This window comes from Microtus oregoni, unplaced genomic scaffold (assembly GCF_018167655.1).
Source record: "Microtus oregoni isolate MIOR12 unplaced genomic scaffold, Mior012 000016F_ref0000370, whole genome shotgun sequence".
Taxonomy (NCBI): Eukaryota; Metazoa; Chordata; class Mammalia; order Rodentia; family Cricetidae; genus Microtus; species Microtus oregoni.
In genome coordinates this window covers 30843643-30857780 of record NW_024543075.1, presented here as the reverse complement: position 1 = coordinate 30857780, position 14138 = coordinate 30843643, and the positions used below count along the sequence as shown (strand labels likewise).

General features: G+C 42.4%; 1 protein-coding gene across 1 annotated transcript in view; it reads right to left on the bottom strand.

Moving 5' to 3' along the window:
• The window catches only part of Copb1 (COPI coat complex subunit beta 1), a 40054-nt gene extending 26607 nt beyond the window's left edge, over positions 1-13447 (bottom strand). Inside the window, exons 1-4 of the mRNA XM_041666378.1 lie at positions 13315-13447; positions 12616-12765; positions 7059-7288; positions 5250-5419 (exon numbers count right to left, since the gene is read on the bottom strand). Of these exons, the coding sequence (XP_041522312.1) occupies positions 5250-5419; positions 7059-7288; positions 12616-12706 (491 nt within the window). The 5' untranslated portion in view covers positions 12707-12765; positions 13315-13447. The remainder of the gene's footprint in view (positions 1-5249; positions 5420-7058; positions 7289-12615; positions 12766-13314) is intronic.
• Positions 13448-14138: the final 691 nt, after the last annotated feature.

Genomic DNA, 14138 nt, shown 5'->3' with positions numbered 1-14138 from the left:
GATAAAAACGGATTTAATTAATACATATTCTATTAACTGATGTCAAATGACTGTCTTTAGGACTATAGTATCAATCTTCACAGTATTGCAACTTTTCTTAAGAAATATATAGTGAATAAAACAGTCTGTTTTTAGCTGGGCAGTGGTGGTGCACACCTTTAATCCCAGCACTCAGGAGGCAGAGGCAGAGGCAGGGGCAGGGGCAGGCGGATCTCTGCGAGTTCGAGGCCAGCCTGGTCTACAAGAGCTAGTTCCAGGACAGGTTCTAAAACTACAACGAAACCCTGTCTTCCAAACAAAAAACAAAAACAACACAACAAACCAGTTTCATTATTTACTAACACTTCTTTAGAAACGTAAAAGCATTTGTAGTATGCAGAGTAATAAATATTAACATAAAAGAATACTATTTAGGAGCAGGAGAGACAGGTCAGTGTGGCTGCTCTCCCAGAGGACATACATAGATCCTATTCCCAGCACCTACACAGTAACTCACAACTGTCTATAACTCCATTTTCAGAGTATTTCAAACCCTCTTCTGCCATTCTTGAGCACTAGGTACATAAGTGGTGCACATACATAAATGCAGGCAAAACACCTATATACATTAAACAAAACAGTAATCATTTTAAAAAGGAATATGTAATAAAGTATATATCATAACGGAATCTGTTATCATAGTTCCAAAAATTCCTAACTGCATCATACAGCCTGATTGCTGATCAAAATTTCAATTGTCTTCTGCCTCCATTTTTATGAGCCCTGTAAATTTCTAAAATATACATAGTGCCTCTGGTAACATTTAAGAATTCAGTTACATTATCAACAAAATATCACTCTGTCAACAGAGATCATAACATTAAGATAAATGTAATTGTGCTTCAGCCAAGTAATATATTAAAGTACAAAGACGCTTATAAAAATATGCCATGGGTTTTAGAGATAGCTTAGATGGTAAAGTCCTTACAGACCTAAATTCTGTCCCTAGAGCCTACATTTAAAAACAAGCAAACAAAGAAAAAACCAAGCTGGGCATGATGGGTACATGCCTTTAATCCCAGTACTCTGTGAGGCAAAGGAAGGCAGAGCTCTGTGAGTTTGAGGCCAGCCAGGTCTACAAAGGGAGTTCCAGGATCACCAAAGCTCTTAAACAGAGAAATCCTGTCTCAAAAAATCAAAAAGAAAAGAAAAGAAAACAAAACAAAAAACTAGGCTTGATGCTGTGTACTTGAAACCCCAGAGCTGTAAAGGTGGCTGACAAGAAGATACCTGGGGACCTCTGGTCAGCCAGCATAGACTACTTGGTGAGTTTTTGGCCAATGAGAGACCTCATGTCAAAGTGAAAGGTTGATGGTGCCTGATACCTAATACCTGATACACAATACCTAATGTGGTTCTCTAGCCTGAGTATACACATATGCTTATACAAACATGCACATACACAAACATGCAAAGACACTATATATATATATACATATATATATATATATTCTGTTAAACTGGCAGTGCTAGGAATCCAACTCAGGACCACCCTCACACATTCTAGGCAAGGGCTGTTTCTGGGCTCTATCCCCCCAGTCCCACAATCTAACTGGACTGACAACCATGACTATAACAATTTAGTACTCTAGCCTCCTCTGAATCTTACAATCTCTGTTTTAAAGTTCAAAATCTTCACCTTTATTATTTCACTCTAATGATTGCCCAAGGCCTTGTTCCTGCTAAATAAACATTCACCCACTGAGGCATGTCCCCAGCTTTTTTCTTTTTCTATTTTCAGAGATTATTAAATTGTCTAGACTGGCCTCAAGCCTGTCATCCTCCTGACTCAGGCCCCCTAGAAGCTAGACTTAAGAGGATGCACCACTCGTCCAGGGCAAATTTTCTGCTGTTCTAATAACAAGAATCGCAGCCTTTTTCACTAAAAGAATTCTTTCCTCAAAGCCTCTAGTACAAGAACCATACTGTTCAAAATGAGAATTTTAAAACAAGGTTAAGATGCGGTGTAGTGAGCTGCGTGGTGTCACACCTGATGGAGATGTATAATCAACTCCTGAGATGGCTAAGGCCTGACCTATGCTATGATCACACAATGATTAACAGCTGCCTGCATATGCGTGGGCCTATGGGCAATGCCCACCTGGCAATCCGGGATTGGCAACCCATGCCTACTTAAGGGCTGGGAGAGGTTTGCCAAGAGAGAGAGGGAGAGAGGAAAGAGAGAGGAAGGAGAGAGGGAGAGAGGAAAGAGAGAGAGGAGAGAGAAGAAGGAGAGAGGGGAAGGGAGAAAGAGAAAGTGAATAAAGTCCTGGAATAAACTGCAGCAAGAAGAGCTCCGGTGGTCACGTCATTCCTTGCAGGACGAGGCTGAACGTGACAAGTGGTGGCCTCATACAGGGACATGCATATGGGGAACCTCCAAACCTCTCTCCTTGGAGCCCAGAACTTGCTGCAGTCAGGGGGTGCACCAGATAATCCTCAAGGTAAAGATTGGGGATCCACGACAAAAAGCGGGTTTTCCCGCTCTCGCCAGTAGAAGGGAGAGTGGGGGTAAGCAGAGCCACGACCAAAGTGGACGGTTTAAAATGAAAATAAAAGGAAGAATGGGATTTTAGAATGGGCGCTTCAACATCACACCTGATTTTTCTGGCTCTCAACGAGCTGTTACGGAGCGCTTTGGAGAGGTTTGTGGCTAAATGTGACAACTGCTCCTTGGTTTGCCGTCTCTGGCAATCTTAACGTGTCATCCTGGGATAAGCCTGGTAGAGATCTGGATTTTGCCGGTGAACAAGGTATGCTAAGGAAGGGAGGTTTGAATTACCGAGACCTCCAGAGTTTGTAGTGGAGTGTGAGCAGCTGTGGCTCCAAGGCCAAGCAGCACTGAGGGTCTGTGAAGCTGCAAACAGCAGGACCTGCCTTGAGGACCAACAAGGCCAGAGCTAGGCCACTCCCAGCGTGGGCCTCAGGGCATAGAAGCACAGCACGACAGGCTTGAACCTCTGTCCTAGCCGGGGCAGCCCACCTGGGGTTGGGGCCAGCTGCATCACTGCCTGCCTCTATCTCTCCCCTGGGGCTATGACCTGAGTCCTGAGTCCTAGCACGGCTAGAAAATGGCAGTAAATTGCAGTAAAAACCCATAAGAATGCAACATCCCTGCTCAGCAGGAAGTAGCCAGAGAGATTGACAAAGCCCAAATTCCCTAAAGCATGGTGTAAGCGGGGCCCTTTCAGAGCAGAAGCAGGATCAGCTGAGCTGCTAGGGAAGCCAAAGAGGTGCACGAGGGAAAAGGTGTCTTCCATGCACTCAGCTGACAAGAATGAGCCACGGGGGTATGGCAGTTGGGGTATGTTATTTAGGGGACTGCTGAAGGAGCAGTGGTTTCTGACTGCTCCTGAGGTCATGGCAAAGCCACTCCTAATGACAGGAGCAGGCAGAGGAAAGCCAGGGAGGGGAAAGCAAGATTGCCTCCCCTTCCTCTCCTCTGTGCTGGCCCCTCTGCTACCAGTTCTGACTGCCCTTGCTGCTGCCGCAAGCACAGCCGCGGCTGTGGCAATTGGCTCAGCTTGGCTGTGAATGGAAGTATCTGGGGCTGTGTGTGATATGAAAAATCTAAAGAATTGTCTAGCTATCTTTTAGGTAATTGGTCTGGTGAATTCGAACAACTGGAAAAGTTGCGAGTGACGATGGTAACTGTGAACTCCACACGCATGGATACCAGCCTGGCAGAAGAACTATCTTCCTGGATCACTCCATGGATCATCTGAGGGAGTGGGCGGGAATAAGAGCCCTAGCAAGCTTATTGGTGCTTGCCTCCCTGGTATGCCTATGGTGCATTTGCCACATAAGGGTTTCACAGCATCGCAATGCAGTTATGATCATTCAGGCCTTCACGGCCATTGAAGCAGGACAGTCCCCTCAAGCTTGGTTATCTATATTTGAGCACAGGATGTGAGGCTTGCGCACTGCACTTGAGGTAAGCATATATCAGCCTCAAGAAGAGCAAGTCTGATTGCATGTGGGTTGGTGTCTAACTCCCACCTCTGTAAAAAGGCACCGGACAGGTCTAGTGTTCTCTGAGTGGATGACACCTGGACAAACACTAGTACATGTTTCATTTTTAACAGAGATCAGACCTCTACTCTTACCTGTTGCTTTATAAAACAAAAGGGGGAACTGTAGCGAGCTGCATGTTGTCACACCTGATGGAGATGTATAATCAACTCCTGAGATGGCTAAGGCCTGACCTATGCTATGATCACACAATGATTAACAGCTGCCTGCATATGCGTGGGCCTATGGGCAATGCCCACCTGGCAATCCGGGATTGGCAGCCCATGCCTACTTAAGGGCTGGGAGAGGTTTACCAAGAGAGAGAGGGAGAGGGCTGGAGAGATGGCTCAGTGGTTAAGAGCACTGCCTGCTCTTCCAAAGGTCCTGAGTTCAATTCCCAGCAACCACATGGTGGCTCACAACCATCTGTAATGAGGTCTGGTGTCCTCTTCTGGCCTGCAGACATACACACAGACAGAATATTGTATACATAATAAATAAATAAATATTAAAAAAAAAAAGAGAGAGAGGGAGAGGAAGGAGAAAGGAAGAGAGGAAAGAGAGGAGAGAGAAGAAGGAGAGAGGGGAAGGGAGAAAGAGAAAGTGAATAAAGTCCTGGAATAAACTGCAGCAAGAAGAGCTCCGGTGGTCACGTCATTCCTTGCAGGACGAGGCTGAACGTGACAATGCAATGCCTTTAGCAAGTAAATAAACGAACTAAATGAACTGCAACAATACAATTAAAAATGATGGCCATCGCCTATTTTTTTGTTTGTTTTGTTTTTTGAGACAGGGTTCCTCTGTAGCTGTTTGGAACGTGTCCTGGAACTAGCTCTTGTAGACTAGGCTGGTCTTGAACTACAGAGATCCAGATGCCTCTGCTTCCCCAGTGCTGGGATTAAAAGTGTGTATCACCACCGCCGGGCTGGGCCCGGCTGATGGCCATGGCCTTAAAATAGAAATCATACAATACTGTTTAAATGGCACAGTTTTATCTGATTGTTGTCATACAGACACTAGTGTCCATTACTGCCAACATTTTTGATTTCTCCATGTTAACAATTTAATGATAGTAAGGGAAAAAAATACTATGTTGATTAGCAAAACATATTTACAAGTACATACATTCTGCAACCAACCACGCTGGAACCTTTAGTCTAAAACATTTAAAACAGAAATAAAGGTGTATTTTTCCTTACCTGTAGATGGTATAGATGGCCAAAACAGCGTTTCTCCTAACATAACTGTGACGATGTTCCAAACAAGCACGGATAGCGGGCATTAAAGGTTCAAGCAACTCTGCTTCCTTCAATTTGCAAAGGAAACGAAGAGTAGATCCGCGGATAAACTCATTAGGATGCTGAAGATCCTGATATAAAAATTATAGTAGGAAACACTAAGTTTCAACTTTAAAAACTTGTACATTTAATTACGTGTGTGTGTGTGTGTGTGTGTGTGAGTGTGTGTGCGGTCAAAGGACAACTTGGAGGAATCGGTTCTCTCCTTTCACCATGTGGGTTCAAGGGATCAAATTCGGGCATCAGGCTTGGCAGGAAGCACTTTACCTGCTGAGCCATCTCATAGGCCTAAGTTTCAGCCGTTTATAAAAATCAAGTTTTCAATGTAAAACTTTATAATTTGAAAAAATTAATCTTAAGAAAAAGATCTAGATCATTTCCTTCTCATTCCTCTAGAGCAAAGCAATTTTCATGCATTTCACCGGTTTTCTTAGTAACACAAAAATACATAGGAAACATAGGAAAAGCCAACAATATAAATTTTTGCAGTAATTTTTACAGGTATAATATTACAATAAGACATTGTCATCTACTAAGTTCATGCTGAGACACACAGAATACTTACCATGAAAAACAAAATCAAAATTCCCCAGTCCAAAATCTATCAAAAAGTATCAGATAATGTTAGGTTTTTATGTCGGGCAGCATTCACAGATATCCCCAGTGTCATGTACCATAATAGTATATTTGTGTGTTTAATAAATAAAGGTTGCCTGAAGTCAGATAGCAAAACAGCCATACTAGCCAGCCACACAGGCAAGAGAATAGTGGCACACATCTTTAATCCCAGGACTTGGGGAGACAGAGGCAGGTGGATCTCTGTGAATTCAAGGCCACCCTGGGCTACACAGATTGAATCTGTCTAAAGGAGAAACAGAGCACTCAGAGAGGTGATGTCAGCATTGGGATCACATGACTTTAATCCCAGCACTAGGGAGGTGGAGACAGGAGCGATATGGCTGGGCAGAGAGAAGAATAGAAACGGAAGAGAAGGGAACTCAGATGTGTGGAGTCTGAGGTTGGTGGGGAGCACTAGAGGATCGCCCTTTTGTTCGTCTGAGCCTTGGGAGAGGTAAGAATTCACTATGGCTGGCTGCTTTGCTTTTCTGATCTTCAGGCTGAACCCCACTATCTTTAGCCGGGTTTTTATTAATGGTGGAGCAGTGCACCCTCAGCCTATACATAGCCATAAATTGAACACATTTTTGAGCTTACAACTACCATAACAAATATTTACAATTTTCATCTCATCAAAGATTTAATTTTGAAAACTAAAAAAGTATCTATTAGAGCAATTTTATAATTACAAAAGAACAAAGCAAACAGTTATGGTTTGGCTTACTGTTGTAGGAGCTGCGGGCTGCGTTCTGGCCGCCCCAGCTCTGGCATGGCTAGCTTATGCCCTGAAATAATTACACGGAAACTGTATTCTTTTAAACACTGCCTGGCCCATTAGTTCCAGCCTCTTATTGGCTAGCTCTTACATATTGATCTAATCCATTTCTAATAATCTGTATAACACCACAAGGTGGCTTACCAGGAAAGATCTTAACCTGCGTCTGTCTGGAGTGGGAGAATCATGGCGACTGCCTGACTAGGCTTCTTTCTCCCAGCATTCTGTTCTGTCTACTCCACCCACCTAAGGGCTGGCCTATCAAATGGGCCAAGGCAGTTTCTTTATTAACCAATGACCTTCCTCCATCAGCTTACCTTTCTATATGCGTCACACACAAGAATCATTTCATGTAAAAGTCTCCCATCTGGAGTTGTTTTAGGAACTATCTCCCAGAACACGAGAAGCAGCTTTTTGATGGTGTGGTCCTGAAGAGGCAGCACAAAACGGATGATAGTCATCAGGAGACCAGGGAGCTTCTCCCCATTCAGAATCATGATGATTACTTTCTTCAGAGCTTCAGTTTTGGACTTCACATCACCTTTCTCTGATTCCATAATTTAAAAAACATAAACCAAAAAAGCACAATTACTTCAAATCAAAGTTCCTCACACAGTTCAAAAAGCTATGAAAACTTACTATCAGCTGTGGTAATAAGGTTACAAATCCAAATGATGTGCTTGTGGCTCTATTTTGCCTCTGAATCTCAGATTCCTTACACATGATCTGAGGTACTGGATTAGAATCCTGGCCCCTAACCAATTGAGTTAATGTAGTTTCTGGCCTATAGCTACACCACATGTCTTTGGTTTTCAAACAGATGTGGCAGCGCCATTCCCCCAATACCAAAAACAACCCAAGCAAATCCTGTTAAGTACTTCTAAACCCAAAGTAACTTAATTTTATGTGCATTTTCTCAGCTATAACTATTTTTTAAAAAGATAGCATGAACAAAGTGACTTTAAATATTTTAGATATTGTAATAATTTAGAAAATGGTCCTCAATACTCATATAACATTAAAGACTTCTTTTTCTTGTCCATCTGAACAACTGGAAAAAAATTAAAACACCGAGCCAGTAGCCACTGATTAGAATTAAGGATATAGCAAAAAAAAAAGCCAGGTGGTGATGACGCATGCCTTTAATCCCAACACTCGGGAGGCAGAGGCAGGCAGATCTCTGTGAGTTTGAGGCCAGCCTGGTCTACAAGAGTGAGTTCCAGGACAGGCTCTAAAGCTACAGAGAAACCCTGTCTTAAAAAAACCAAGGGAAAACAAAAAAGGATATGTTACTTTTAAGTTTAATGTTAGTAAAAGTAAAAACTACTCAATATCAAGTATTTTATGGAGGCTTTAATCCCAGCACTTGAGAGGCAGAGCAGGTAAATCTCTAAGTTTGAGAACAGCCTGGTCTACAGAGAGTTTCAAGACAGTCAGGACCACACAGAGAAACCCTGTTTTAAGAAAACAAAACTAAAAATTTTTTTTTAAGATTTCATGAAAAAAATTATCTATAATTTCAATTACTAAGAACATTGAAAAATTAATGGTATTCAAAGTCTTCTGGAGCTGAAGAGATGGTTCAGAGGCTAAGAACACTGGCTGCTCTTTTAGATGTCCTGAGTTCAATTCCCAGAGACCATGTGATGACTCACAACCATCCACAATGAGATCTGGTGCCCTCTTCTGGCCTGCAGGCATACATGCAGACAGAACACTGTATACATAATAAATAAATCTAAACAAACAAACAAACAAACAAAAAAAACCAAACTTCTGGGTCCAAAATTCAAAAGCAGACAGAAGTACAGAATAAGTACATTGCTACCATAATTGTGTCTATCATAAAATAAGAGCAGTTAGGAGCACTGGCACAGAGGAGCTGGATTCAAGACTAACACCCTATTCTGACCTCTGAAGACAAAACATTAATAATACCCATAACATAAATGAATCAAATATTTGAAAAAAGAGAGGACAAAGAGAAAGAAGATTTAATCCTATGGCTATGCTACCATAAGGAAAATAATGACAACTGGGTCTAATAATAAGAATGGCTATTGGCAGAGTTCTTGGGACTGGAGAGATGCTGGATAGCTTAGAGCACTTGTTGCTCTTGCAGAGGACCTGTGCTTGAGGGATTCCTAGCAGCCTCCCTCCTCATGGCTCACAAGCATCTCTAACTCCGGTTCCGAGGACCTACACCTTTTTCTGACCAATCTGGGCACCAGACATACATACAGTGCCTATACATAAATGCTGGCAAAACTTTCATAGATGTAAATAAATGAATCTTTAATACTTTAAAGGCAGTTCTTTCTGTCAAAGAGACAGACTGGACTTGACTACTTGTTAGGGTTACAAGAGCTCAAGCTTCAGAGGAATCACACTAAATAAATCAGTTGCTTGTCACTGATTCTGATGGCACTTTTCTGTAACCCAGCAAACTAGTGTGAGGCAGGATGATCGAGAAACCAAAGCCAATCTCATCTACATATTGCATAGAAGGCCAGTCTCAAAAACAAACAAAAAACCCCAAAATATCATCCTAAAGGCTATATATTACTACCCCATAGCTATATCTTCCTATGTTGCAGAATAGAGAAAATCCCCATGTTTGAGTAATTCAAACAATGTTTTAAGTGGTACTCAGAGCCTAAAAGATCTTTTGTTTCTTTAAATTAAGCTCCCTCCCTCTTTAGGTTTTGTTTTGGTTCCGGGATTGAATCTAGAACCTTGTTCATGAGTGTGCGACCACTGGGCTTACCTCCCTTTAGGATGTTTCAGGTGTTTTGTTCCCTATTCTATTTGATAATATAAAAGACACAAAGTCTAAAAGTCATAAAATTAGGTTATTATAATCTTGATGGCTTCTTCTGTTTATAAATTATTACATTTCCAAAAGTTCAGCAGACTAGGTCTCTATTTATTTATTATGTTTGCTTAATTTTCGAGACAGGTTTCTTTGTAGCTTTTGGAGTCTGTCTTAGAACTTGCTCTGTAAACCAGGCTGGCCTCAAACTAAAAGAGATCCACCTGTCTCTGCCTCCCAAGTGCTGGGATTAAAGACAAGCACCACCACCGCCCAGCTAGATCTCAGTTTATAACTATACTTTCAAAAGCAAGTTTAACACCAAACAAAAAACTTATGTCATCTGTATTTTAAACGCCCCAACTTCAATTTCCTTTTATTCTAACAACTTAAACTGAGAAATTTATTTGTTGTTCCTTTTTCTCCCACTTCTACCTTCTTAGTGCTGGGATTACAGGCATGTGCCACCATGGGCAAGTAAAATATTAAGATTCTTTAAAAACTTCAAAGTACCTCCTAAAAGGTAATTTCCAATATTTGAAATATAATTTTCATTATATTTAAAACAATGTTGGGCCAGGTGTGATAGCACACACCTTTAATCCCTGTACTTGAGAGGCAGAAGCAGGTCAATCTCAGTTGAGTTCCAGGGCAGTCAAAGCAAATACTGACATCCTGTCTCAAAATACAAAAACCAAATAAAAAAAGTGTTATCAGTTCGATTTATACTTGCTAATAATTCAACTAAGAATTAAGTATATAAAAATCTTTTCTTTAGTGCTGTGTGGTGGTGGCGCACACCTTTAATCCCAGCACTTAGGAGGCAGAGACTAGCGGATCTCTGTGAGTTCAAGTATAGTTATAAACTGAGATCTAGCTGGGCGGTGGTGGTGCTTGTCTTTAATCCCAGCACTTGGGAGGCAGAGACAGGTGGATCTCTTTTAGTTTGAGGCCAGCCTGGTCTACAAGAGCTAGTTCCAGGACAGCTAGGGCTGTTACACAGAGAAACCCTGTCTCAATAAAATAAATAAATAAACCAACCAAACAACCAAACAAACAAAAGCCCTTCTTTGACAGACCCACTTTGCACACTGGGTATGAAAGCACACACATGAAAACTGGAGCAGGAGGATCTTGAGTTAGCCAGCTCTAGGCAGGCTACAGAGTAGGACCTTGTTCTCAACTCCACACTCTAAAATTACACAGCACATATTTTTTCTCTTCTTAGTACTGGGTATTGAATTCAGGGCCTCCCGAGTGCTCGGTAAGTAAGTGCTATACTTAACAATATCCACAGTCCCTGTCACTTCACCAGGACAGGGTCCAGGGTTGCCCAGACTAGCTTTGAAAGTGGGACCTTCTGTTTCAGGCTTCTGAGCAGTTGGAACTACAAGTACACACCACTGGGAATGGCCAGCACATACTTTAAAAGGAGCAGAGCAAAGGCTTTCAAAACTCAAAACATGTTTCTTTTTACAAAAAATACTTTCAAAATGAAACTATAAAGTTGTAAGAAATATTCACGTTTAGTTCAATAATGACTTCACTTATTTGTTTATACCAACTTATTATCTACTATGTGAGAAATTATATTTTTTTCTTTTTAAAAAAGAATTGCCGGGTGGTGGCGGCAGTGCACGCTTTTAACCCTAGCACTCAGGAGGCAGAAGTAGGTGGATCTTTGTGAGTTCGAGGCCAGCCAGGTCTACAGAATGAGTTCCAGGACAGGCTCCACTAGCTACTGAGAAGCCTTGTCTCGAAAAACCAACCAAACAAACAAAAACAAGATTTTATTTATTGAGAAATCCTGTCTCTAAAAAACAAAACAAAAAGCCAAAAGTTTTATTTATTATGTATACAGTGTTGTGCCTGCATGACAGAAGAGGACACTAGATCTCATTATAGATGGTTGTGAGCCACAAGTGGTTGCTGGGAACTGAACTCAGAACCTCTGGAGAGCAGTCAGTGCTTTTAACCTCTGAGGCATCTTTACAGCCCCCAAGAAATTGTATTTTAAGAGACAAGTAATTAAATGATTTTATTTTCTTAGCTTTACTACATTAGACTGGGATATTATTGTATTTCTGTATGCCAATACTGCAAGCTTAAAGGTTAAAAAAATCCTTTTTCCTAAGATATTCTCAACAATTCTAGATGGGAGGCTGGAGAGATGGCTTAGTAGTTAAGGGCAGTATGTGCAATTAAAGAAATCGAATTCAGTTCCTAACACCCACATCAGATAGCTCACAAGCACCCGTAACTCCAGCTCCAGGGGATTAGATACACCCTCTGACCTGAGGGGACCTGGATTAATGTGCACATATGCACATACAAGCACACATAACTTATTGAAAGAAACTTCTAACAAAACTCTAGAAAAATCAAGCACTTCTAACTATAGGGGAACGTGAAATGTCGGTGGGACCTAAGGTTTACCTCTGGACTGCCATATAGTTACACAGAACATGCACATTATCTGCACACACGGACACATAAGAAAGAAAATACTTCCTCAAGTGAAAAAGGGATTGAGAGTGGAAAGTTTTAAGATGTACCAATCTACATTATCACAGAAGTTGAAAGTAAAAGCTGATTAATGGCCAGTCTTGGGAGGCTGAGGTAAGAGAAATGAACTTACATGGTTTGAGGAGGCCCTGGCCTATTATTGAGTTCTAGGCCAGCCTAGGAAAAAGAGTATGACCTTAATTCAAGAAAGAAAAGAAAAAAAAATGGGGGTGGGAGGATGGTGGTTAACTGAGGCTGGGGAGATTAAGAAGGAAGAATGGGTAAGGATGACCAATGGATGAGTAACAGAAAAGAAGTTCTGATATGACACGAGGAAGATTGCTAAATAGTTAACATATATTTTTTAAAATCTCGATGAAAGTTTTTGAAACGGTTTCAGCATAAAGAAATGATGAATGATAAGGAGGCAATTATATTTGACAGGATTTAAATACTACACAATATAGACATGTGTAAAAAACATTAATTTGTCCAGTCCTTAATGTTCTTAATCTATCAATTAAAACAATTTCCGATAGAATTGAGAAACTATTTACCCAGATCATTTTTTAAGCTTATTTCAGAAGGGGGTTCTGAATCCATGGGCACGTTAATTAACGTATAACACACGTTCTCAGCTGCCGTCATGGTTTCTGGTTATAACCAACCCGACACAAGACAAAAAGGACGAAAGGTGCCAGGAAAATCTACAAAAAATGAACACAGGTATCAATTAGGAAAACAAAACAAGGCAAATTTCGCAAATCAGTCCTGATCTTTATACTGCCTGAAAGTTCTTTCCGTATGGCTTCTGCGGATGTCAATCTACAGTGCTCGCCCTCTCTTCCACGAACTCTAGTGAGAACCACACGGTCCTGATCTGCTCCCCGGCCCAGGGTGTGGAAAGCAGTGGAGTCGAGGTCCACACAACAGTGACAACCCGGAGCACCACGTCACAGGGCAGTGATTTCCAACACAACACAGCCCGATCACCGCCCAGGAGGGCAGCCCGAGAGCAAAGACGCTGCGGGTCCCCGGTGGGTGCGCCCCGGCCGCCCCTCCCCGACCTCCGTCCACGCACGGCCAGGCCTCGGGCTGCTCAGACCCCGGTCCCACAGTCCCGGGGCCGCGGCCCAGCTCCCCGCCCCCACCGCCTGTCGCTGCGGCCTAGTCAAGAGCCCGGCGTCTCCCCGGCCGGTGGCTCGCCGACACCGCGTGACCCACGCAAAACCACGGCTCGGGGCTCAGGCCGCTACCTGGCTCCGAGGGGCGACGGCCGGGAAGGAACCGCTGGACCGTCGACTACGGCTCCAGCCAGCGGCTGCCGGGACGGCTCCACCAAGTCCTTGGCTGACGTGGAAGGAGGCGGGGAGACGAGGAAGGATGCAGCCACAGATCCTGTACGGCGGCCCAGAGAGGCCAAGCCTTCTCCGTTCTGCGGCTGCGCGCTGGAAGGACGTGCTGTCTTCTTCCTTTTTCAGGAGTCGTTTTTGTCTCAGAGAGAGCAAATATTTTAGTTTTTTTCCCTTGAGTCCCCTGTGGTCACTTAACAGTTCCTAGAAACTAAAACTTGTACAAAAGAGAAACAGAAGTCCAGCGGACTCTCTTTTTGCTCTCACTTATAATAAACTGGGAAATTAACTGATTATTTGGCAGATGAGTTTAGATATTAAATTTAATAAAGCAACTAGGTTATAATATGAAGATATACTTGAGGGCTAACACTTCTGGTGATCTGAATCTGACTTTGTTCTGTTGTCCTGGAGTTACGTGGATATCAGAAACTGCCTGGCCACTATTACTATCTACTCTTTATTCAGGAACGACCTCTTTCAATCCTCTCAGAGCTCCCAATAGTTTAAAAGGTTTTATGCATCAAGGGAGCTAGCCTCAAAGGATTTTCCTTTGTCTCCAGAGAACGAATTGTTACAGCTACAATTAGATGTATAGATCTTGTTCATTTGTGGTCCCATAGCCCACGCCAATGTCCTAGTCATTATTAATAACAAAATTTTGGAAAAGCACCATAGGGTCTACCCAAATTACCAGAATGGTCTTCAGAAGGTGGCTTTCCGTTTCT